The sequence below is a fragment of the Myripristis murdjan genome, chromosome 5 (assembly GCF_902150065.1).
Source record: "Myripristis murdjan chromosome 5, fMyrMur1.1, whole genome shotgun sequence".
Classification (NCBI taxonomy): Eukaryota; Metazoa; Chordata; class Actinopteri; order Holocentriformes; family Holocentridae; genus Myripristis; species Myripristis murdjan.
Genome location: NC_043984.1, coordinates 6781946 through 6807615, shown reverse-complemented (window position 1 = coordinate 6807615; position 25670 = coordinate 6781946). Strand labels below are relative to the sequence as shown.

The window sequence follows — 25670 nt, the reverse complement described above, 5'->3', positions numbered from 1 at the left end:
CAAGGTATTCTGACTTTATAAAAATAAGTGAGCTTGTATAATATACCACATCATCTATTTTTTTTTTTTTTTTTTTAGAAACAAAGAAAAGAAACAGATAATTCTATGCATCGACAACCCATCGAGTTAAATACTAATGCATTTTTGTTACAGTTGAAAAGTACACACACACACACATATATTTGCCTGCCACTGTTGTCCTGCGATGTGTCGCTACTCATCCGGCTCTGTTTAGTATTGCTTTTCTTTCACACTGTCAGTGAAGAAGTCAGTGCAATGACCAAGGCCTGTGTGTTTGAGTTAGGAGTGTGTGTGTGTGTGTGTGTGTGAGAGAGCTGTATTCATGTCAGTCCTTGATGCATGTGTGCATGTATGTGTAAGTGTGTGTGTGTGTGTGTGTGTGTTAGTGAGGCCAAGCAAACATGCAGCATTAGTCTCTGACACTCTGACAAGGGCGGTAACCATGCAGAGCACCAGTTTTAGTTGACAAAAAAAAAAAAAAAAAATCTTTCCTCGCTACTTTCATACACAGAGGAGGGACTCGGCCACAGAACTACAATAAGTAGAATAGCCATTCCTGATCAGCTGAAGCAGATTCTGTTCATTACCAGAGAGCATCCATCATTGGAGGGTGGGACTTACGATTTCTATTTTCCACTAAAAGAGGTAGAAGTCAATAAACATCACAGATTATTTAATGCAGCTTTAAATGTAAGCAGGTCTGTGCGTACCGTAGTGTGTCAGGAAATGTTTGTTTGTTTGTTTTTTTCTGGTTTGTCTAAATGGCCGTGGTGCACCGGGAAGTGGCAGCTCTACCCTATTCTAGTTCTGTGGACGCTGAAAGTGGAGAAGCAGGGCAGACATTTACAAACACGTCCCCAGTTAGAAAGTGTGTGGTCAAATGTCCAGTTGAACTCACGAGTGAAAACACTACTCTTCTAACTAACAAAAAAAAAAAAAAAAACAAAACAAAAAAAAACGTCTGGTTATTATCATTAATGGTACAGTGATAAATCTTTAGGAAACAAACACCACACGTGTGGCTGCATGGAAAGGAATTTTCTTTTAGTTACTGAGCCAAACTGGACTTCAGCGCAGACTTCAGCAGGAAAAAAAAAAAAAAAAAAAAGTCTTAATAGCTGTGTACAGTATTTTACCTGCAGCCGTGTCGGAGACAAAAAAAAAAAAAAAAAAAAAAAAAATCTTCTAAAACTATCAATGTAATACTCATCTTAATAAGTTAAAAAATAATTTAAACAACACATTTAAACTGAATTGTGAACGAAAGCACGTAAAAACGGTCAACACAAAAAGAAACTTTTTTTTTTTTTTTTTTACATCTCCTTGTATTTTTTTTTCTTAAAAAACAAAAACTCTATACAACAAATATTAAAAATGAAGGAAAACAAATCAGGAAGAAGAAAGGACGTCGTATACAGGAAATGGTCATACACAAGAAGTAGACATCATTGTATATAAAAGCCTAGTCATTCAGCTCAGTGTTAGTGACCAGTGATATAAACTCTCTGAGGGAATATTTCATATTAGTCAATAAATACGAGAGTATACAATAGAAGTCGGAGCGGGGAACAAAAAGAGAGCGGGAGACACGCGAGGAGGGGAGAAGCTGAATAGTCTCTATGGCTTTTAGAGGCTTTGTGGCCCGATAACCTTAAACAACAGTATCATCATACAGTAGCTAGCAACACCTACCAAGCCTCCCGCTGGGGCTGTCGCCGACACTCCTCAAGGGCAGAGCTACAGAAACAAGTTATGAACAAATCTCCGTTAGTACACAGAACTCACTTTCAACTAGGGTGGAAGATGACGCGTGGGACGCCTGGAAAATGGTGAGATTGGCTGTTTCCACTCGGGCCTCGTACACAACAAGACACAAGAGACGTGCGGGCTTACGTGTGCGGTGTGGAATGCGCGGTTTCTGCACAAACCTTTAACCACTTAACCACAATGGGAAGTAAAAAAAAAAAAAAAAAAAAAAAGTAGCCAGGAACTGGTAATCCTGGGTGGAATATTTAGGAATAGCTACTGCAGAGGAATGATTCTCAATTGCTGCTACAAATAGAAGGTGGTCTTTTGGATTGGGTGAGAATGCTACCTGCATACGCCCGTGTGAAACGGAGCTGGAGAGGGGGGCTTCCAATGTTTTCAGGCATCGGAAATTTTGACACCCTCCTTCATCGTACCGCAGCTCTTGTTTGGCCATGACAAGAACAACAGTGATCCGGCGGCTGGCCGTCACACTGGGATCAGGCCGGGACGGGCGGCTAGTTGCAAGTTGGCAGCTACGATGGCCGCTCATTTATCAGAATTTGCATTCCACGCCTTGGCCTGAAACACACAATCAGTGTTGATGTCGCCCCGAGAGCCGCCCCTTGTGTTGTTGTGTACTTTGCTTTTGTCACCTGTGAAATGTAGCCTGAGTCACATCCAAAATCACACACCTTCCACCATCCCACGTTGATATTTTTCTAAAGAGGCCAGAATAAAGAGATATGAAAGAGTGAGGGAAAGAGTAAGAAAAAGACAGAGAGAAAAACAGAGTGAAGAAAAGAGAAAAAAAAAAAAAAAACAACTGCCCTTCCAGTCTATAAAAATAGCCTCATCCCAAGGGCTACCTCTTGTGAAACAAATTCATTCTCTCAACCTTCGCCCTTCATTAGTATGGCGCAAACTTCTGTCTCTCTGGCTTCTTCATTCCGTTGGCTGAGGATGAGATCTTGGCCGTGTAGGACGCCAGGGCTGCCGCCGCCGCGTGGGCCGGAACTGGGACGGCCGCTGTCGCCGCTGCCGGCACCGACCCCGGCAACATGGGCGCTCCGATGGCCGCCGCTGCAGCCGCGGCCGCCGCTGCTGCTGAGGCGGGAGGGGTGGAGAGTGCCAGGTAAGGGATGGATTTCACTCCCAGGAGGCTGGAGAGGGGGAGGGCGTAGGGGGCACCCAGGATGGGAGCGTGGGGCAGCGCGGCGCCCATCGCTGCCAGGGGGGAGGAGGAGGAGGACGAGGCGGAGGCGGGGGGGGCGGGCTGGGTGAAGCTCATGGTCAGGTCAACGGGAGACGGCATGGAGGAGGACTGGGCGGTGGATTTGGCGGTCTCTAAACTGGAGGGAGGGAGGAGGGAGGAGGGAGGGACAGGAGGGAGAGGAGGTGGAGGGAAGGGAGGGGAAGGAGGGTGGAGGGAGGGAAGGAGAGGGACAGGGAGTTTTGGATGGAGAAGGGTTAGAGGGTTAAATAAAAGACATGTTAAAGAAAGAAATCGAGAGTAAAACCAAAAAAGGAGGTCAAACCCAAACCAAAAGGAAAACAGGATATTTTGGAGAATAAAAGAAAAAATAAAGGAAGTTTGACAGAACAAAAATCATAAGACAGGTGTGTTTTGCTGGAGGTTGCAACAGATTATTGTAGGGGAGTTCGCTGTACGGATGGGGGGTGTGCTGTATAAGTTGGGGTGATGGCTCGGGAGGGGGCTTAGGGAGGAGGGAACAAAACCATTATAGATACATTAGGATGGACGCTCGGTCACAGACGATTCTGCTTCAAAAGCTGCAGGAAAGAGAAGCACAAAAGACCACACATACAACAGAAACTCCCTCTGCATGATCACTTGCTTTAAAATCAGCAGGCCAAAAAAAAAAAAAAAATCTAAATGCAAATCATCTTCCGTAACTCAAAAATGTGTTGATTTAATTTTATTTTGAAGAGGATAATCTCCTCAAATATTCACACTCAGTGAGACTTAGGACAAGGTGTAGAGAGGAGGGAGCAAAACTGGTACATTTTAGTGACATTTCAGGATGTTTCAACATGAAAATGAATTGAAGTTCATGAGATTCAAAATTGTAAAGCACACTAATGCACGGCTCTCCAATTTTGATGTAACACTCCCTAAATGCAGCTGTTTCTACCGTCAGCTCCGAGTGGAAACACAGCGGGGTTGAGGTGCAGGAGGAGGAAGGTTAAACACGACAGGACAAAGGAAAGAGCAGCCACACTGACAGTCTGTATCTCCCCCTCACCAAATGTCACACTCTCCAGCTTTGTGCTCTTCAGCCATAGCTGCATCGACACTTTGAAAAGCTCCAACAAAACTAAAAACACTCAGAACAGCACCTCCATTACTGTATTAGTATTATGTAATTATGTTATTAGATAGATAGATAGGTATACTTTATTGATCCCAGACTGGGAAATTCACATTAGTATGGCACAAACTTTTATTATTATTATTTATTATTTTATTATTTATTATTTATTATTTATTATTTATTATTTATTATTATTTTATTTTTATTATTATTATTTTTATTTTATTTTTATTATTATTATTATTTTATTTATTATTTTATTATTATATGTAACAAGAACACAAAGCTAACAATGTACTATATAGGCATAATTCCAAGGATAATTTGTGCTTTTCTTCATTGTACATAGTATTATTTATATATTGTTTGCCCAGTAGCAGCAAACCAAATTGCGTCTGCCGACCAATCAAACAGCACATCAGTCAGGTCAGGTGTGACAGCTGACAAACTTCTGGTTAAAACTGCTTGTATATAATAAAATCCTGCAGCCATGCTGTGTGTGGCACTGGGAAAATGTAACTACTACTAACTACTGTGCCATTTTAACCCATCCGCTTTTGGAGTCCCATAAACCGAATGCTTATTCCCTTACAACATTATGAATATTAAAGAATCTGGAGCAGCCATCTTAAACGTATCAGCCCAGTGGACACGTTTCGATTTAAATGGAAACATTAATTGCATGCTTGCAGGCTGCTGGCTTCTTCCCCCCTTTCTTGTGCAGCCCTGGCTGTGGAGGAGGCATGAGTGGCTGACAGCTTCCCTGATTGGACAGGAAGGCCCAGAGGGAGGGGGCTCCAAGGTATGAATAATCAACAGCAGATAAAAGGGAATCACTCTCAGATCAGTGTGGTCATCTGCCATTTGTCACTGTCACAGCAGGCAGAGTTGACACAATGCAAATGCGCTGTTGATGTTTTTCTACTGGAAGACTGTGGCTGTGTGACGTCCCAGTAGAAAATCAGGGCAAACTGATTGAAGCGTGGGTAAAATGTTCCACTTGACACGGTGCAGATGCAGCGTTCTCACACATCCTTACAAAGTCTTAGGCATTGAATGTATTCATCTAGAAATAAAGCCTTAATTGGTATTAAAACGTCTCAAATCTGTCTTTCAACAGTCTTAAAAATGCTACGATAATGGAAGCTGGATTTTATGAGTTTTTTTTTTTTTCTGGTGTTGTAATTTAAAATCTCAACAGAATTAGTAACTCCTGCATTAATGTCACTCAGATCAGGATGGCAGAACGAACAACACTCAGATTTTAGTCGTTGCAGTCGGGAGCAGCAGATCTAGTGTGTCTAGTTAACTATCACAGCACCCTGGACGACACTGGGGAATGCAAATTCAGTGAAAATTGGCTCTTTAACCAAGATTTTGCAGCATGACTATAACCGGTGCTAGGCGATGTATATCAAGCACGGTGTGTTTTGTGCAAGAAGATTTTCAAACTCATCACGATGAGAACAAAGGCAGTGGAGTTCCATGTGCAGTCTGAGAAACATAAAACTGCCAAGTCAAATAAAGGCCAGGGATTTATGTTTTTTTCCTTCAATTTTGGTTATTTTAAAATTTGTCTAGATTCTGAGTGCCACAGAAAGTCTTAAAAAGTCTTAAATCTAACTTGCCTCAAGCTGTAGGAACCCTGAAATACAAAAAGGTTGGAAATGTACTTTTTTGTGGCAACTACTGAATTAATACATTAGTTTTTCAATTGTTGTAATTTATGAGTATTTAGCTTTTAACATTATAATGTGTTTGCCTTGATTTTGCTTTCATATTTTCAAATGAGTTTTGTTTTTGTACGTAAAATGTGAAACTGTCTGGTGCACACAGCTGAAAATACAGCCTGCTTGCTACAAATGAGACTGGCTTACTGATACCACGGCAACAGCCTTGAATGGCAAGCAAGCGATATAAATTATATCCATGTTTCTAAATAATGTTCTTGATTTCATTTTTATTTTTAGTAGCTGCAGTTGCCCAATCTGAGTGATTTATATGCCTAAGCGCAACAGTGCGGGGTCCTTGAGTTGCAACAAAATGTGATCAGTGGTATTTCAGATATCACTCGACACACAGACAAACAAATAAAATACACAGCTCCCCTTTCTGCCAGTCAAATTGTGAGCTGGTGTTTTTGATGGATGTGTGAATGGCTGAAGGAGCAAACAAACAGGAGAGTGATCAGTGGTTTCCCACAAGGACAAACTTCTTTAAGCCTCTAAAATACTGCACTTGATGCTAAACTAAAAATATAACGTTTGATCTACGCTGTGCAGTGCTGTTTGCATCAGTAACATCTACGGCAATCTCAACACATCAGCCACGATTATCTCTCCACGCTGCTGTTATGATGCAAAAAGCATCACAGAATTCACCTCTTAAATGTATTACAAGACAGATTACCCAGCAGGAATAATGCAGCATAATGTTCCCTTGTAAAGAACGGTGTCGTGCTTAATGCTCGGCCGTGCAGGTGTGTTTGCTGTGCACACAAATGGGTTCACAGACATGCATGGACGTACACACAACAACAACAATAGCAGCATCACAGGGGGAGTTCAAGGGCTTGTGTCTGACAGCGAACAGATATTGGGACTTAAATCTTCTAATTAGCAGCGCCTCAATACCATAATACGCTTCACACTTTCAGTATATTCTATTTGATCAAGGCGAGCGGGGAGCTGCTTTGATAGCTGCTGCTTCTTAACGTGTTAGAACTTGCGAGGAAGAACTCACAAAACACTCGAAACACGACTTAAAAGGCAGACAATATTGCATTTCACTCCACGCAATCTCACTGACTGATCAAAGATGCTTTCCAGTTGTGCTAATAAATCCTATATGGTGCCTTATTAGTTATACTTTTTATTTGTTCTCTATTTTCTATTATCTCCTTTTATATTCATACGCACACACACACACACACACACTACCCTGAAGAAAATGCAGCGCACAGTAATTTTATTTTATTTTATTTTATTTTTTTAAATTGTGTAATACCCTCTCTGCAATAATAATACTCATAATTCCCTCTTGGGTATTGCTGCTATATTAATAGAACATTCACTTTTTAGCATGCATGGCACTAGAAGCCCTGTGAGTTCATGAATACTTTTTAATGAGTGCTGCATGCAGCCGTCTACCAAAGTGAAGCTATCTTAACATGATGATGTTATTTTATTCAATTTCAAATATTAATGCAGCTGATGTTTGTCTGGTCGTCCACAAGTGAGGGACCTGGCCAGGAGAGGACGGCACCGGAATAAGATTTCACACTGTCTTATCTGTCTGTCCCTTGATTAAAAAAAATAATAATAATCATAGGAAAGAGCACATTTGTCATGGATACTTGAGCGTCACTCTCTCACCTCCTCTGACCTGACATTTCAGATAGAATGAGGCTGACCCGCCGCTACATTTGCTTCAGACACTGGGTGTGAATGTGGATGTGTGTTTGTGCGTGTGTGAGCGAGCCCACCCGTATTCCAAGCACATGCACCTGTGTGTGCGTGCAGATGTCTATACGTGTATATGTGTGTGTGATTTGCCCAACCTATTCTCCCGCTGTCAGTGGCAGAAAGAGCGTTAAGTGAAATATCAATTTCATCCCGACTCCAATCATGAATTTGCATATTCATGGCCATGGCGACTTGTATTAGAAGTGCCTGGCAGGCTTCCATGTATCCCATGTCTCTCATACTGAGAGCATGATTAAATAGCCCGGTGACGGAGAAACTAACTTGATCTCCGCATGCTATGCTAAGAGGTATGGCTTAATTCCTTTTCAGAATTTAATAATTCTCTTGCGATAAATCCTACAAACGAACTGATTGTTGAAGTTTCACTTTATAATGCAGGCACAGCACAAAACAGTGCTGAAGCATCGCCCGAACTCACTGAAGAATTCAAGTTTAGTCCTCAGTGGTGCCAAAAATGATCTGGAAACCAGCCGTTTTGCATTAAATTATGTCTTTTCAACTCTGCTTAACAACATACGAAAGAGAATAGGCTGCAGTGGTTGCTATGGTACCATTGGTGGAAGGATACAGGACAAACACATGATGGGGGACTTTTAAGTCCATTATCACTGTAAGCCACTTAAATTCAAATCACCGTGAGGATTTGAATAACATCCGTTGTTACACCGAGTGGATAAAGGGACCACCATCTTAAGGTCACAATGAAACATTTAGGGAGCATCTTGCTGCTAAAATTTCATGTATTTCCTGTTGAAAGAGAATACTGAAGTGCAATAGGGACTTCTTCAGATGTGTACACCACTGGGACAGTTAGGGAGAGAAAGGCACTTTTATTTGATGGCAACGCCAGAGAGATTTCAGTTTTGTCCATTATAGCAAAAGTCCCTGTGCTGCAATATGGCTGTGGTATGTGCTTTTCTTTGGATCGAGGCCAGTCGCAGTCTTTGCTTTGATCATGATTAGATGACTGCGCAGTTAACACCATATCCATAAGGGTTTTCAATTAGGCCAGGTGATGCAGTTACAGAGAACAAGAAATTATCAAATGTAAGAGGTTTTGCACACCAGCCTTGCGGGAGCATGAGGCTGTGATCTCAGCTCCATCTCTGATCTCCCAAGAGTTAAAAAAAAAAAAAAAAAAAAAAAAAAAAACACCTTACCAAAGCCAGTGTGTGTCCTGAGGATAAGTGTGTGAGATAACTCTTGTTTTGAAATGAAAAGCTGCAGCAAATGCATTGAATATTTGCATTGAACTGACTGCTTTGGTCTTTGTATTAAGATGCAAAGTCACAATTTGCTGAGTCAGGCTGATGGGTCAGCGATGGTGACATGGCAGTAACTGATATTGCACATCCAGTTCTACCCACACTACCTCATTTTGATGCTTAATAAGAAGTAATGAGGCACTAACACAGACCGATGGGTGTAAGTGTAAGCCAAGGTAACATGGCAGCAATTTTGGGATTAGGTACTGAGCCATGTTAACGGCTCAAGGTGACACATTTAGATGCTTACCATGAAGTGATTAGGTACTGGGCCAGGTTGATGGCTATAGGCGTGCCAGTGATGGTAACGTGACGGTCACTGGTGCTGTCTATCTGACTGCCAATCTTGATCTGGGCCCCCGATACCTGCCGGATCTCATTTATCTTGGTGCCCTGGCGACCGATGATTGAGCCAATCAGCTGGGAAGAGAAAGAGAGAGAGAGAGAAAGGGAGGGATAGGATGAAGAGGTGTTACATGCAGCATTTTGTGCTTCTCAAAATTAAGATCACTTTACCCTTTAGCCACGTTGCTTCTTGTTACAAAGAGCGTGCATTTATCCGCCTCCCCTTGACTGGAAATGCTCCAGGTGTATTTGCTTTTAAGACCAAGAAGAAAGATAATAGCCAATAAGAGCCTCTCATAATGGCCAGTAGTGATGAACAGGGCAGCTGGAAGTTCACACGAGGTTCGCCTGCATTAGCGGCTCGCCCAGCCGCGCTGGTGCGTTTAATAAAACACAAACCCACATCTGCATGGACCCACTTACCTAATGTTGCATAATGCCGGGAAGGATCAGATCTGGGGAACCATTAACCAGTTTAAAAACGAATATTCCTCTGTATGGTGCTTCACGTCGTTATTATTTCAATGTCTTCAGCCTGCAACCTTCCCATAGTTACAGCTTATAACCTCATAACTTTGCTGATCCATAACCGCCCAAAGCCAAGATTTACCAAAGAGACCTGGAGGTTGCAGGTCAGTCTGTGTATCACAAATACTCAGTATGCACTCTGATCAGGTCACGTTATGTGGAAACTATAACGTTGGAAGTGACTTTTCATTAACACTTAATTCACAAATGATTTATAAAGTATTTAGAAATATTTAACAGATTATTATCCATAAATATAGTCATAAAGATGTGTAGCTTTAGAGACAGTTACATATAATAATATTAGCATTTATCAATAAAGCAATAATCATTTGTATACGTTTACTTACAAATAGTTAACATTTATGAACTTTTGTAACTATTTACAAATATCTGTAACTGTAGGAATGTTCATCTTTAAAATATTTATTAATGCCTTGCAAGTGATTTGTTAAGTGTTACCGATTTTTCCACTGGCCACTTTTTGCTGCCTACAATAATGAGAAAGATTTTGCGCCATTTGTCCTGGAAGACCAGCGCACACTTCCTGTTTAGTGGAGAGGCTGCCAGTCCTATCCTTGATGATCTCGTTAGATTCAGGTAATTATACTCATGTCTCAAAATGAATGTGGCACTAATTTACTGATGCTCGATGCCGAACGTCGCACCTTTGAAGGCTCTTAGATCCAAAAGAAAAACTTGGCCGAGAAACACCTTCATTTTGTGCGATAAACATTTGCCCAAGCAGATGCAGGTTGGCTGTTTTATGAGCAGAAAAGATATATACGTCTCCATCTGCTCGTCCGTCTGCGTCTTGAAGCCACTTGCCTGTCTGTCTCTTTGTTTATCTGTTGCTCTGTCTCTCCGTCTGTGTGGCGTTCAGCCCCTCATCACCCATCTATCCAGCTAGTTATCTGTGCATGTCAAACTATATAGGATAGCAACAGGTGGTGAACCCTGACTCAAGCGCCCGCCCTGGGCTTGGGGCTTGTGCGTGTTATTCTCGTCCCAGTGAGGGGCCTGTCACTGCGTAGGTGTCACGGTAACAATAGATGGATAGGTACTGTGCTCCTCTCAGTGTCACTTCAGACCAGAAATATCTCTCGTTACCTCTCTGTCTGAAAAACAAGCCCGCGCTGGCAGGCTGGGACGAGGCTGCACAGCCTCAACATGTGTCCTGGGTGTCTGCCTCCTATCTGGAGCTAAATCACTTAAAATTGCAAATCCAGTCTTGATAGTAACTCGGTAGGATTATTGAAAATAATAGTGAAGGAAATAGAGGATTTGGAACAAGCGTGGCAAGGTCTCTGCTGTCAGTTTGCCCCTGGAGCCGCTATTAATAGTAATGACAGTGTTGCATAAAACTGCCTCGCCTCAGTAAACCTGTTGTAGAAAACTTCTTCCTTTGTGTTGGAAAGTATGAAAAATTGTATGTTGCAACAATTTCCCCACTTAAAGTCTATTTAAAAAAAATTAAATATAGGAGTGGAGCTGGCACGTGAGGGATAGAGGAAAGTGTGGCCACCGTGTAAACACCAAAGACAGCGTAAATCTAATGCAATCAAATAATTACAACAATAATCCTTTTTTCCCTAATTTTCAGTCATGAATCAATGCACAAACAGCTAATTCGCCATCGTTATAGCTCATTAACTGGGAATTCAACACTAGCCTCATGATATGGACACGGTAACCGTTAATAAATGAAGCAACTCAGGAGATTTGTCAACAAGCATTGTTCACTTGTTTTTCATTTGAAGAGAGCGAAATGAGGCAGAAGCGGGTGGATACGTTGCATCAGGAGGCCGTGATCAGTCTGAGGTTAATGAGCTGTAATGACAGTGAAGTGATTCTCTTTTCATTCGTTGACCTCCATCAAGGTCAGAGGTCAGAGTCTGCTGCACTGTAACTGCCGACATGGGGTTCAGATCGTCCACATGAAGGATGCAAACGGCATCTAAACACGACCTGGATGTGAGACGGATGATGAGACTGTTCCGTCGCAAATGTGACAATGAAGACATAACCTGAGAGGCAGAGGCAGATCCCTCCATCAATCCTCTGCACTTCAGCCCTCTGTTCACTCACTTTTCATTTCCCCCCGCTCTATCCTCTCTGAGTGAGTCCTTCTTATCCACTTATGACCTACATCTTCCCCTTATTCATTTCTTGCCTACTCTTTTGCTCTCTTCCTTCTTTCATTTCCCTGTGTATCTCCTATTCTGTATTTTATATCCCCACTATTGTCTCTGTACCTTTTCTTTTCTCTCTCTCTTTCCTCTTCCCCCCCTCTCTATCTCTCACAGCACCACAAACATTCCTTTCTCCACAAGTCATTTGGCCAACAAGCTCTGATGTAGATCCAGTCTGGGTGCTGCAGCGGGCTATTCGTGGAATGGGTCCTGATAGTTTAAGTGTGTGTGTGTGTCCATGTGTGTGTGTGTGTGCGCGCGTGCCACTGTAGCTATAATGGCATTGAGGGAGACAGAAGACAAAGTACCAGCTGACAACAACCAGGTCAGGACCATTTGTGTGAAATCCACCTTTAGCCGCTGTCCGACCTCGCAAGTGGCCTCATTGAATCATAAAGCGCCTCTTGTGTGCCATAACCAGCAAAAACACAGTCAATCTGATTTTCTCATGTTGGCAGGCGTCCCGCAGAAACCCTCATGGCTTTCTCATGGGCTTTTTTCCTTTTCCTTACTAAGAGACATAATCCAGGATGAACCCATCTTAATGATTTTTTAAAAAAAGTTATAAAGAGTTTTATAAATACTCTCACCACAGGTAATCTGAATCTTTCTAAAATAAAAATCAGTATTGGAATGACATTAACTACAGGAAAATTGTGTTTTTCCAGAAAAAAAAAAAAAAATTAATACAGTGTCTGAAAATATAATTGATTTTTGTATACACTCATGTTTGTTTGCCTTATGAAAATGTAAATCCATTTTATTTTTATTTCTATTATTATTATTATTATTATTATTATTACATTTTTTAATTTCTAATGATCTGTTATTTATCTTATTATCTTATCTTATTTATCTACCTTATTGAAAAACTTTATTTTTTTTTTTTACTCTTTATGTATTTATTTATTTATGCCAATTTTCTGACACTTTTTTAGCCATTATTTTTTTCTCCCCCTGTTTTTAAGAGAAATTAAGTGAATTTGTTTAGGTTTCCAAGGGCTCACTGCACCTCACATGTACTCTGTGTTTAATGACATTCAAACTTAAAGTAACCATGGAGAGCAAATGAAAAGAAAGAAAGAAAGAAAGAAAGAAAGAAAGAAAGAAAGAAAGAAAGAAAGAAAGAAAATACACAGTTATCACTGGAGTAACCAGCCCAGTTTTCACATGCTCTACAAAGTTGGCCGCTTTTGGAGATAGCAGTTTTTTGCGGGACGCCACAATATATACTGAGAGGCTTTGTAAGTAAGTGCTGTTGGGTAAAATCAGCTTGAAGCTGAAGTGGAGAGGAGGAGGACGGACCAAAGGCTATTTTTGGGTGATCTCCTGCTGCCCTTGTAATTTGGAAAGGTTTATTGAAGGAGAGAGAGAGAGAGAGAGAGAGAGAGAGAGAGAGAGAGAGAGAGAGAGAGAGAGAGAGAGAGAGAGAGAGAGAGAGAGGAAACAGACAGAAAGAGAGAGAAAAGCTCGGTGTTGAGGCTCTAACTGTGAGCTATAGGATGTCATTAAGCTGCTCCACTTGGCCCTGCTCACTTTTGTGCATGCACACACACACACACACCTAAACACACACACACACACACACACACACACACACACACACACACACACTGCCTTAAGCTCCTCTTGGCTCCTGTGTCTCCTGTCCTCTTAGGCTACCCATATGTGCACATGTGTTTGTGTGTGTCGATGTGCCACTTCCCCCTTTATGTGTGTATCTGCGCTCATGCATTCTGAACCTCCACAAAAAACATGAATGGGTGCTGTAGGGAAAATCTAAAAAAACGAGGTGCACAGCAGAGGCCGCAGACACAGCAGAGACACTGATTAGCTTGTCAGAGTAGTTGGCCAAGATTTACGGTGAGAACATCACCTCGTGTCTGTTGTGGAGCTGCATACTTTAGCAGAGTTTCTGCGACTGGCCCCTTTATGACCCAACATGTAGCCAACACAAAAAACATAATATCCTGAGAAACCCTTACAGGTCTGCAGCCCAGAGAAAACAATGAAAACACGGGGTGTCCACATGCTATTATGGGATGCGATACCCAGACATCACGCATCACTAAAGTTATAATACATGCGGTGCTCTTTCAATTATAAAATATAAAACACAGCTACTGCACTTTTAATCAAATATAAAACACAGCAAGAACCTCGCTGATTATAAATATGAAAAACACCAACAGTGCAGTTTGTGAGGCTCTTGTTTGAGTGTTATGTATAATTCACCGTGTTTACTGTTACTATTCTGCTTCCGTGTACTAATTACATAGATAAGTTCCTCATTGGTGTCACTGCCAGCATTGACCTTGGCACATCCCATTCTACAGTGTGTGTGTGTGTGTGTGGGGGTGAGACAGAGAGTATATCTACTTGAGGCAGCTGAGGCTCTGCACGTGTCTGAGTGCATGTGGGTGTACGTGGACAGCACAAACATGACTGCGAGAAAAAAGAAAGAGTGTGTGTTTGCCTTCTGGGCACTCATATGGGTGGATGTGTGTGTGTGTGTGTATGTGTGTGTGTGTGTGTGTTCTTGTACTTCTATCCGCGTGAGAACCACTTTGAGTTTCAGACTTTTGGAGTGTGGACGTTTTTGCAAAGTGAGGTCATTCTGGGCCCGCTGGAACGTCTTCAAGGGGCGGGTTGGAGTTAGGATTAGACGTTTTCTCAGGGTTAAGATTAGAATTAGTTTTACCATTAGATTGGGTTGGGCTCAGATTAGTCATGCAGTGGTGAGCGTTATGAATATATTCAATGCAAGGTCCTCACAAGCACAGTGAGCCAAATGTATGCGTGTGTGTGTGTGTGTGTGTGTGTGTGTGTGTGTGTGTGTGTGTCGCTGTCGTCCTGCAGACAGTGCTGATGACAGGCTGGGAGCTGGTTGCTGTATTTATCCCACAGTGTTTTGACTGTAGGAAAGAAGCACTAAGCAACCGCACATTGACAGACTGAATGACTGACTAACAGTCACTGATGGATGGACAGGGAGAGAGGAGGAACAACAGAGCAATGGGAAGTACAGGAGGGAGTATATAGCCTTCCATCTGTGTGTGCTAATGGGAAAAACACTCACACTCACCCCCCCCCCGCTCGGTTTGGAGATTCCCATCCAAAAACCACACATTTGTGGATCGTCAGTGAACCAAACCTAAACCTCTATTTTATATTGTGCTGCCTTGATGTGAGCCGCGCCGACTCACATATTCGGGGTGTCGCTGCCGTCAGCAGCCTGTAAAATAGCAAGAGGTAGTGACTTTGTAATGCGAGCGGGAATAAAGGATGAATGGGAGCAAAACCAACCACTTTGCCGCTCCCTGCATGTTCCTGGACGGCCTGTCTTGATCACGGCATCGACTGTTCTCACCTGCCTGGATGAATTAAGCTAAATGTAAACACTGCACAGTCCAAATACTGCACCGTGCTACTGATCATGTCACTATCCCACTGATCAAAGGGTCAAAATACGTCAAAATGGCTGAAGACATCCACACAGTGCAAAGGTTAAAGATTATGTATGACATGTGACAGAAAGCATAGAGCATTACCTCGTACATGTGAACTGCTCTGGTGCATTCTGTACACTTGAATGTTAACATCTGTTAATAAATGATGCAAAATGGAATCATTTATTTATTGCTCGGTCTAAAACTGGGCTGTACGCAGTCAGACAGGAGCCTGAGCCATGTGAGGGCTAAAGACACCATGTTTAAATGACATGTAGCGTCCAGTGGGATGATAATGCTCATGATCAGAGCGATCAAAAGCTTCGAAGTCTGAGTTTACTCACATTAAAGCTGCACTGTTTTTTTTCTCTGTGTGTGGTTTCCTGTATTTGTGGGGTTTTTTTATGTACACTGCCTTGGATTATAACATCAGGGGTTGAGAGTGGAGTGTGGAGTCAGAGACGAACAAGGTTGTGTCACTTTTGGGACTGTGGTGATGCTTTGCCTTCCTTAACAATAAAAAAATTGATTAATTGAGGGTCAATTTTGTAGGGATGAATATTTGTGATTTTATGAGATACTGACATGAGAGATTTTTGCTAGACAATCATTAGTTTAGCAGAGTTTGCCCTAAATTATGTCGTCATAACTCTGCTGCACTAACAGGAACTTATGGTGTAAAGAAATTAAACTAGAAAAAAAAAAAAAAAAAAAAAAAAACTCAACCACAAGGTAAACAGGCATATTAAACAGTGTTCATGTGTTTTATGGTTGAATCTTTCTTTAAGCAATTCATCAATGACTCAGGCTGACAATGACAACCATGGAGGCTCAATCATCATTTTTTTTTTGTGCATGATGCACCTTTAACAGACAGCTGTCAGATCAAGTTTTCTCCTTGTTTCCCATGTCTTTAGTTGGCGATGTATCTCACAATATTCTGTCAGCTCGCTGTCATTTCAATCCTGGATTATGAGTGGATGCGGCACATCACGGATTAATGGGCATACCCTAATTTGCACTGATGTCTGGTATATCGGTGATAGTAGCGTTAATGTGCATATGAACAACAAAAAGGGGAAGAGAGAGCCTGCTATGTCGAGAGCGAGGGTGTGAGGCACAAAACAGCCAAACATAGACTGACCGAATGACTGACTTTTATGGATGGTGGGATGGGAGAGGAGCAGGAGGGAGGGGCGGGACGGCCTAGTGGTTTGAGGGACTGTTTCATAAACAAAAGGTCACCGGTTTGCCCCAGCACCAGTCAACATGTCCATCACAAGTCATACGTCCTTGAGCGAGACACTGCAGCGCTCACTGTTCGCTTCACTGCAATGAGTGTCAGCTGCATGCCTGAAATGCAAAGTAGCTGTGGAGTTGCCCTCAAATTACTCCAAACATGTGGCATTGTGTTGCAGTCAGAGCCGCGTCAACGTGTTCTCGTACCCGTTTCTTAACGCGCCTTATTGGAAGAGGAGAACATCAGCACCATGTTCATTTATATGCGTAAAGTACAAGTTGGTGCTCATTTAGCTATTTGCACAAGACGTAAACAAACAGCTACAATACGGCCATATACTGCCACCAGACGTGATTATGGCAGGTTACAATTATATGCTTTTGGAAATATATTTGCTGCATTCAACAGAGGGTCAATTGTATGTATTGCCATTTATTTGATGAATCTTACTTGGGTCAATACATCAGTAAACAACCAATTTCACTGTCATCTCATTACTTCAGTGCACTATAGGAGGACACGTCCATTGCACACACAGAAACACCAACTGCAGCAACTCTCACTGATTTTACAAGAGGTGGGTGATGGATAGCTGCAGTGGGTAACACTGTCATAGGTAACATCCAGCTTACTGTACTGATGTATGCAGATGATACAGTTATCATGTCTACAACAAAAGATGGATTACAGAGAGCAACAGTCCATATTTCTGATTTCTGTGAGATATGAAAACTGAGGGTTAACAGAGATGTAACTAAAGTTAAAGTTTTTGGTTGCAGGAAAACTGATGTCAGCAAGCTAAAGTCTGAATACTACAGAGAAAACCTAAAGACTGTCCATTACTTTAAATATCTCTCTGAATTACAGTGGTTAATTTATGATTGCCATTGAGGAGCTGCATAAGCATGCCTCCTGTGCAGAGTGTGCCATTACTCCTGAATGCAGAAAATTTGATTTACCTGTAAATATGTCATTGGATCTTTTTTTTTTTTTTTTTTTTTTTTTTTACAAGTTTGTTACACCAGTTATGTTGTATGCATGTGAGGTGGGTAGGTAGTACATCCTAAAAGTTAAAATGACAATGCAATAATGCAATAATATGGTGTGTGGGGAACTGAGAATGTACCCACTTTGTGTTGCACTTAAAAAGAGAATTATTGGCTCCTGGGGGGAGGCTGATAGAAGGTAAAGAAACTAAACTCAGTTGTATAATGTATAAGTAGCTCAGCCATCATAACTCAGGTGTATATTATGCATCACTGTGGGTTAAGCAGATACTGAATGAGTGCGGTCTGTCTTACCTCTGGCTCACATAAAAGTCCAACAACGTCAGCTGGTTGAAACCAACAGCTGAGCACAGGCTGGAGGATCAGCTTATACAAAAGTGGCCAAGTGAGCTCAGAAGTATGACATCATGTGATATGCATGTAGAATTTAAACAAGAGCTAAACCCGAAAAATAATCTATTGTATGAAAACCCCACTTGGATAAGGGGTCCAGTTGACCTGATTCCATTTCCTTGAGATTTCTATTTGGGTGCACATTGTCACTCGCTGTTAAGTTTATACATTGTGTTTCTATATGATTTCTTCGCTCTGAGTTGATTTACAGTTTAGTAAATTCATCAATAGTTTATGTACTGTTAACTTAGTGGGCTAATGAGCAAATTGAGTTTTTGTTCTTTACAGTTATTTTGATTTGTTAGTACTTGTTTACCCTCATGTGTCTTAAGCAGGCTGATCACCCACTATTTAAGCTCCCCTGTGTGTCATTTGGTTGGGCCAGTTTGTTCAGTACAGTTCATGTGAAGCTGCTGCTTTTTGGATTTGACTTCCCTTTTAGGCCCCAGAACTTTCATTTCATGTACTTACTTTGCATCTTTTGAAGTTTGGGTTGAATAAAGCCCCATTTTGATACTAAACACCTGGGGCTCCTCTTGCCTGTCTGCTTGTTCCCGGACACTAGGCGTCAAATGCTTGAAACCTAAGCTAGCTATTGCCAGCAAATTTTCAGTTTTATCGTTTCATTTCGTCTTATTCATGCCACCGCAGCTTGAAACCTGTTCCGCGCCACGTCAACAAACAAAGACATTCATGTCAAATCCGGAGACATTGACCAAAATACTCAGCGCCATTTCGTTGGAGGCAGTCATTTGGTACTTGAATGTGTTTTCCCATTCTTCTGGTAAGCTGATGGAGCCGGAAGCGATGAATCACAATACAGCGAGAGGAGGAGGGAGGGAAGAGAGACTGAGAATGACTGACTTTGATGTCACGCTCCACCTGCACTCACATAAATACACTTAACGTACTGGTGAGCGATGGACTGACACAAGGAGGGAGAGTCGGAGGGACAGAGGGGAGAGGAGGAGAAAAACAATCTTCAGAGGCTGGCAGGAAGAAAGAAAAGTGGGCTGAGAGGGACGAAGGTGTGCTCCCTGCATGGTGCTACAAATAGTGCATGTAATCAAACCACAAAGAGGCTGCAAAAAAAAAAAAGAAGAAGAAGAAGAACAAGAAAAGTCGACAAAGAATGAGAACAGGAAAAAAGAGCCTGATGTGTTGGTGCTTGCTGGCACCATTGTGAAGAACTATGGCCTCACACCAGTGCTTTTATTGGCCAAGGACAGCGGGCCTACATATGTAGCTACACAGAACCTGAGCGGAAATGAGATTTTTTTTTTCTTTTTTTCCCAGCTGGGTGCTTACATCATTTGGAATGAGGAGCTCCTGAGATGTGGTTTGGGAATTGGCTTCCAACCCACCTGAGAGAGAGAAAGAGAGAGAGAAAGAGAGAGACAGAGTATTAGTTTGACTGCATGTCTTATTTGAGGTTTTATGACTGTGCTGCTTCACAAGATGGACGTGGCAGAGAGAGACAGGAAAGATATGGGACAGAGAATCCGGAAGGAAAGAAACAAGAATAAAAACAAGGATAGGAGACAGAGAAAGAGATACAGCCAAAAAAAAAAAAGACCCACGGATGAGATCATAGTACATTACAGCAATAAAATACATATTTAAACAGTGGATTTTACCATCACTATAGCAGAAAAGTGGCTTGAAACTCCCTCTTAGCAGAATAAGACTGAAGAATTTGAATGGAGTCAAGGTGCAGGATTTTGACTTTATGCACGGATCCTTTCTTTCTGTCTTTTCTTCTGTCAGTGCCTCTAATAGGGTGTGTTTATGTGGGCTGGCAAGTGAGTGTGCACGTGCATTTGCATGTGTATATGCGGTTGCGGGCTTGCCCTTGTGTGTGCATACTGTATGTGTGTGTGTGTGTGTGTGCGTTGTCACTACCACGACTGATGAGTTTTATACCTGGGACATAATGGAATAATCAGCCATCCATATCCCCAGATGATAATTTGCTCTTCTTTCGCTCTCTGCTGCGTGCGCTTAGCGTTTGTTTGAAAAATTGCATGACAAAGCGGCCATGTCTTTTTAAACAGCGGAGTGCTCATTTGCAAAATGGGAACGGGCCCGGGAAAAGTAAGCTTTATTCGACATGTTTCACACTGCATTTGTGTGAAAACTGTCATAACTGGAGTCACTTTATCTGCACTCCCTTATGTTTAATGACTCCACGGTGTCTCATGAAACCCATTCAAAATCCATTTTCTAATGTGAAAAAAACCAAAAACAAAACAAAAAAAAAAAAAACAGGAGCTTTTCGGTATCCTCGATGAAGTCACATTATGTGACTGATAAAGATGAGATAGGATATTGAACTTCATTGATCCTTGAGGAAAATGAGGTCACTTCAGCAGTAAAGAACAGAGGTGGGTAGGTAAACGGATATGAATAAAATGATAATCAGTATAGATAAGTCTAATATAATAAAAACACAGAGCATCTTCATGTTGAGGTGTGTGAGAGACCCTTCCCAATTGTTTCTCTTTGCATACAGTCTTTCACTTTCTCAGCCGAATTTTGACACTTCTAATTTTTACCCTTACTCAATTAGCACCCTCTCTCATCCACGACAGCTTGTGGCCTAATTGATGCCGCCAGAATTCACAAACAAAGGTTGCATTCAAAGACCTAATCGACAGTCAGAGGAAAAAGCCCAGCTGGGTCCTCGTAATGAAAGCTAACACACATTAATGACATCTGTGGACAGTACACACAAAAAACACGAATACACACATTTATTATCTTGTGCATATTTGAAGAGTTTGATCCAAAATTAGATGCACTGGCGAGAACAGTGCTCTTTAGAAGGTATTTGATGTCTGAAGGCCGCCGCTGACAGACTTATTGCACTTTTGCAAATTGGATCCTCTATTTTCGGTATGGTGAATGATGAAACTCGGGGTAATGATTTTGTTTTTCCAAATTGGATGCTGGAATGGAACTTTTCTCTTGTTTAAGCGGAGCTGCTCCAGTTTTTGTTTACAGGGGAGCTGAAGACAAAAAACTGAAGGGCTGTGAAAACAAAGTGACTTCAAAGTCAAGTGTGTACTGACTGAAAAACTGATGGAGGCTCACACAGATCAGCCCGCTGACAGCCTGTCTCCGCCGCAAAGCACAAACGCACGCTGGCACACACACACACACACACACACACACACGCTTGAAAGCATGTACAGACACATGCAGATAAATATGCCCATGCGCACACACAACAGGTACAGGGGTATATACATACTGACTGTCTCATAACCAGACGCACACACATAATCAAAAACTTTTCAGACTCCTCTTCTTTTTTCTTCCTCCTCCTGTGATGTAGACAAGAGTGTGTGGTTGTGTGTGTGTGTGTGTGTGTGTGTGTGTGTGTGTCTGCGAGTGTGTTAGTGTGCATACCGGGCAGAACTGGCGTGGCTGATTGGCTGATGGGTGCCAGGCCCTGTTGCTGCATCGACAACTGGTGCAGTTTGGCCAGCTGAGAGAGAGAGACAGAGAGAGAGAGAGAGCGATAGAGAGAGAGAGATGGATGACAAAAAAAGGAACAAATGAAGAAGCGGCACACGGGGGAACAAACAGTAAATCACCTGATGAAAACAAGCTGAGGACTCAGTGAGGTATTGCTCACATGGAAAACATCATCAATATACCAAAGCTGTCACCGGGTCATTTCTTACCTCTGAATGTGGAATGCCATACTGGCTCTGAACTGCGTATGTCTGAAACAAAGACAAGAAAAAAAAAAAAAAGCTCAATAAATTGAAGCGCTGCATGATTGTCCATAAGATACCTCTCAACCATCTCGGGTAATGCATGACCAGATTAGGGTTGTCACGATCCTAGAATTTCAATCTTCCATAGAATACCCATAGAATACTGAATATCAATATTTTATTGATATTCAGTGATTTTCAATACCATGGGGTGGGAAATGACACCATATTAAGGGGCATAAACGATATATTTCATCTGGGTTGACAAGAGAAATAAAACACCTTTCAGACACTCCTATCCAGATTTTTTTTTTTTTTTTTTTTTTTTTCATTTTGTTAAATTAGGCTTAAATACAAAGTTATTTAACCAGGCTACCTAGTCCTGGATATTTGAAGGGACTATTTCTATTTGGGTATTTATATTTTAGTATAGAGGGGTTGTGTGTTGTCAAGCACAACAACATCTCACTCTATGTGCTCTGTTTTTATAAAACTGAGACCCAACTCATCTGTTACTTAGGAAGACCTGATAGCTTTAGGTAACTTAGCTACCCAAAAATGCCTGATGTACAACACACATTTGAATAGAAAATGCCTAATATGTCAGTGATGTTGAAACAGGAGCTTTCACCACCCTCTCCAAATACTTTGACTGGAGCGCTTCACCAAGTTTGATGTGTTAGCCCCATTTGCAGCAGCGGCACCACTTTGCAGCAGTGTTTGCAGATTGGTCTGTTGACATCCCTGCCTTGCCGTGTGTGTTGGTCCCATATGCAAAGAAATGTACACACGGTGCTCCCGCTGTTTACTTTCTCCACCAAAACTGGTCAGGGAGGCTCTGCAGTTCCTACCGAGTTTAGTTACCAATTTTTACTTCAACAGCACATCCCAGAAGTCTGCCTGTTTGTGTGTGTGGTTGCCTGAGGTGGAGCGAGAAAGGTTTACTTTTGATTTAAAGAAAACACAGCAGGTTTCAACACCACTGGATAGCAGTATTCGTACCGTTTCAACATTTTTGATATTGATACTTTTGACAATCCTCCACTTGGATCTCGTAACTCAAAGTCAATAAAACAACTGAATCTGAACCTAAAAGTCAGTTTCTGTATACCGCTCCTTGAAATTGAGTCAGGATGAGAACCGCGTGTGTTTAGTATGACGAGGATGAATACGTCTCCATGCTTTACACCAGGGGTGCCTAAGCTGGGGCCCGTGGGCCACATTTGGCCCATGCCGCCTTTGTTTTGGCCTCAAGCTCACACTTTTTCTCCTCTTATTTTGTACAACTAAAAAGTACATCGTCTGAGGTTTCCACCAATGTGCAGCACAGTGCTGTTAAGCTGCCCTGTTAAATTATGTGCATCTTATCTAAGAGGAATTATGGTATTCTCTCTCGCTCCCGCTCTCGCCCCTCTGTTTTTCATTTTTAATATTTTGTTTCAATACACAACAACAGAAGTGAAAACACTAAAATGGTGTTCATCTGAAGTATAGAGGGCATTTCAATATTTTTAAAGAAATGCTCACATGCTGTGTGTGTGTCTTATGTCACTGGCTTTGAGTGGGCTAGTCAAGATGCAGCGATCGATACACGTGGATAAAAGAAAATTTGGAACAAATTTGCAAGACAACTGTTTTCTTAAGGAAATAAATTTGACAGCAGTATGCCTCATTTGCAGACAGAGACTGGCTGTGTTGAAAGAATAAAATATCCGCTGTCATTATGAAACCTTACCTTGGTTTTGCAAAGCACAGCGGTACAGATACAACAAAAGGAGCGGATATTTTTTGGCAGTGGAGAAAGTTCTGGGAAAGGACAAATCAAAGTGGGAGAATCTGGCTGGCATTACAACTTATGTAATAAATAAAATATTAAAATCTAATACATTTTAATGCAATGTAATTTCACATAACATCAACAATTACTTTTGGCCCGCAGCCCTCCCTCCAGATTAATCTGTGGAGAGTTTGGGCACTTCTGCTCCACACTGATTGATAACCAGTGAGATATCCTGAGTTACTAAAAACTGCTGTAAAGCTCCTTTAACTCCATCATCTGTCCTCGCTCAATCTCTTGTGTCTCCTTTCTGCATCGTCTCATTAAAGTGCCTTTATTTATCTCTCGGAGATTGTGATTTAAAGGGTTTTAGAGGCCTTCCCAAATCCCAAACTGAACTTCAAAGAGCCTGAACAGTTCCATAGGCGATGAGACAGGCCGAAGGGCTGAGGAGAGGACTGGAGTGTGTTCGGGTGTGTGTGTGTGTGAGAGAGAGAGAGAAAGTGAGAGAGAGAGGTGCGCTGAGAAAGACTACATGTGTGCGTGAGAAAGATAGCTGGTGCATGCGAATCTGCATCCTATACGTGTGTCTCCCCGGGGTTCTGCCCACCTTATGTAACTGATTTCAGAGTTGTTAGCCCTGCTGCAGACCGCCTTGCCACTCGCTGCTGAACTTTTGACTCCCGATGCTAACTCAGGGATACGCAGAGAAGTTCTCCGTGTGCACGCGCGAGAGAGTTTTGGATGAGAAACAAAGCCAGACGGTCGACTCAAAGGCGCTACAAGAGTCCGTGACCTGGGCCTGTTATTATAATGAGTCTCCCTGATCTGCGGATATGCCAGTAAATATTTATGGAGGGTAGCAAACCTCCAACGTCAACAAGGCATGCCAAAATCCAAATGGTGCATGAAGGCCCTCACATAAAAAAAAAAAATACCACACGCTCATAAATATTCATTAGTGAGTTAATACATCATGAATCCAGAGATGTAGCAGACAGGCACTACGCGGGCACTTCTGAACCACAAATTGGGCTGTATCAAACTGTCGCTGTCCTGTGAAGGCCTTTTCAACTCTTATTTGGTGATTTTCATGTTTTCACTTCAGCTGAAGGATTACATGCTTTTTATGGGGTTAAGAGAACCATCCAGCCTCTTGTGTTGATGAAACCCTTTCAAAACCCAATGGATAATGTCAAAAAAACCGCACTGAAATCAAGCTAAAAACAAGGGTGTTTTTCAGAAGGGCTCTTCAAAGCTGGATGGTCCATTTAAAAGCACTTGAGGGGGACGCAAACTACAACAGGCGCGCTCTGCCTCCTCTAATGACTCTGCTCCATCTGCAATGCCGGGCTCGTGACGGCTGGTGGAGCTCCACATCACGGCAGCCTGCAGGAGTGATAATAGCCCTTCCAAACTCAAATGTAATTAATACATGTAATAATTAAAAATGCCGAGGCCTCATGAATATTCACGAGTGTCTTAATATAGAATGAATCAGAGGAGGTGTGCAGGCACGTACTGTCGCACTTCTGAGCAACATATGGACAACAAACCGAGGGCTTTGGTCCAACATGCTGCAAACTGCCTCCTCAAATTCTCTCAGCAATATTTCTAAAAAAAAAAAAACAGATAAATTTGTCCTCAGATGTGTGCAAGTAATACCAAAGCATAGGAAACTATACACTTTGGATTGCAACTTTGAAGAGAGCAGATATTTTGACACTGAGGATGCATGATATTGGATTTTTGGCCAATATCTAATATGCCGATATTTTCCACTATTTCTGGCCGATTGCCAATGCTGATATTGATATCGCTGTATGCAAATGTTTTTTTTGCACATAATTGCAGAGAACATCAAGTCTCTCCTGTAGTGGAATTAACCAATTACTGTGGCTTCTTTTATTGTGAAGGCCCACTGGCAGACAGAGACATAAAATGCAACGCTTTTCAAAATGTAAACATTCACTGGGCAAAATAAGAACACCACTGAAGCTTATGATGTAAAACATGCCATATTTACTTTTAAAGAACATTTTCTTTCCAACAAACTGTAAGATTCATCCTACTGAAACAGGCTTGGGTGATGCTTGGCCTGAGAAAAACCTCACAACAGCCACAACCTGGGTGGATTTGACCTCTCTGACATATTGACATG

General features: G+C 41.9%; 1 protein-coding gene across 1 annotated transcript in view; it reads right to left on the bottom strand.

The window, feature by feature from the left end:
• Positions 1–1315: 1315 nt before the first annotated feature.
• pcbp4 (poly(rC) binding protein 4) overlaps positions 1316–25670 on the bottom strand; it is a 65807-nt gene continuing 41452 nt past the window's right edge. The window contains exons 9-13 of the mRNA XM_030051523.1: positions 21697–21738; positions 21419–21497; positions 19316–19371; positions 9104–9273; positions 1316–3119 (exon numbers count right to left, since the gene is read on the bottom strand). Of these exons, the coding sequence (XP_029907383.1) occupies positions 2678–3119; positions 9104–9273; positions 19316–19371; positions 21419–21497; positions 21697–21738 (789 nt within the window). The 3' untranslated portion in view covers positions 1316–2677. The remainder of the gene's footprint in view (positions 3120–9103; positions 9274–19315; positions 19372–21418; positions 21498–21696; positions 21739–25670) is intronic.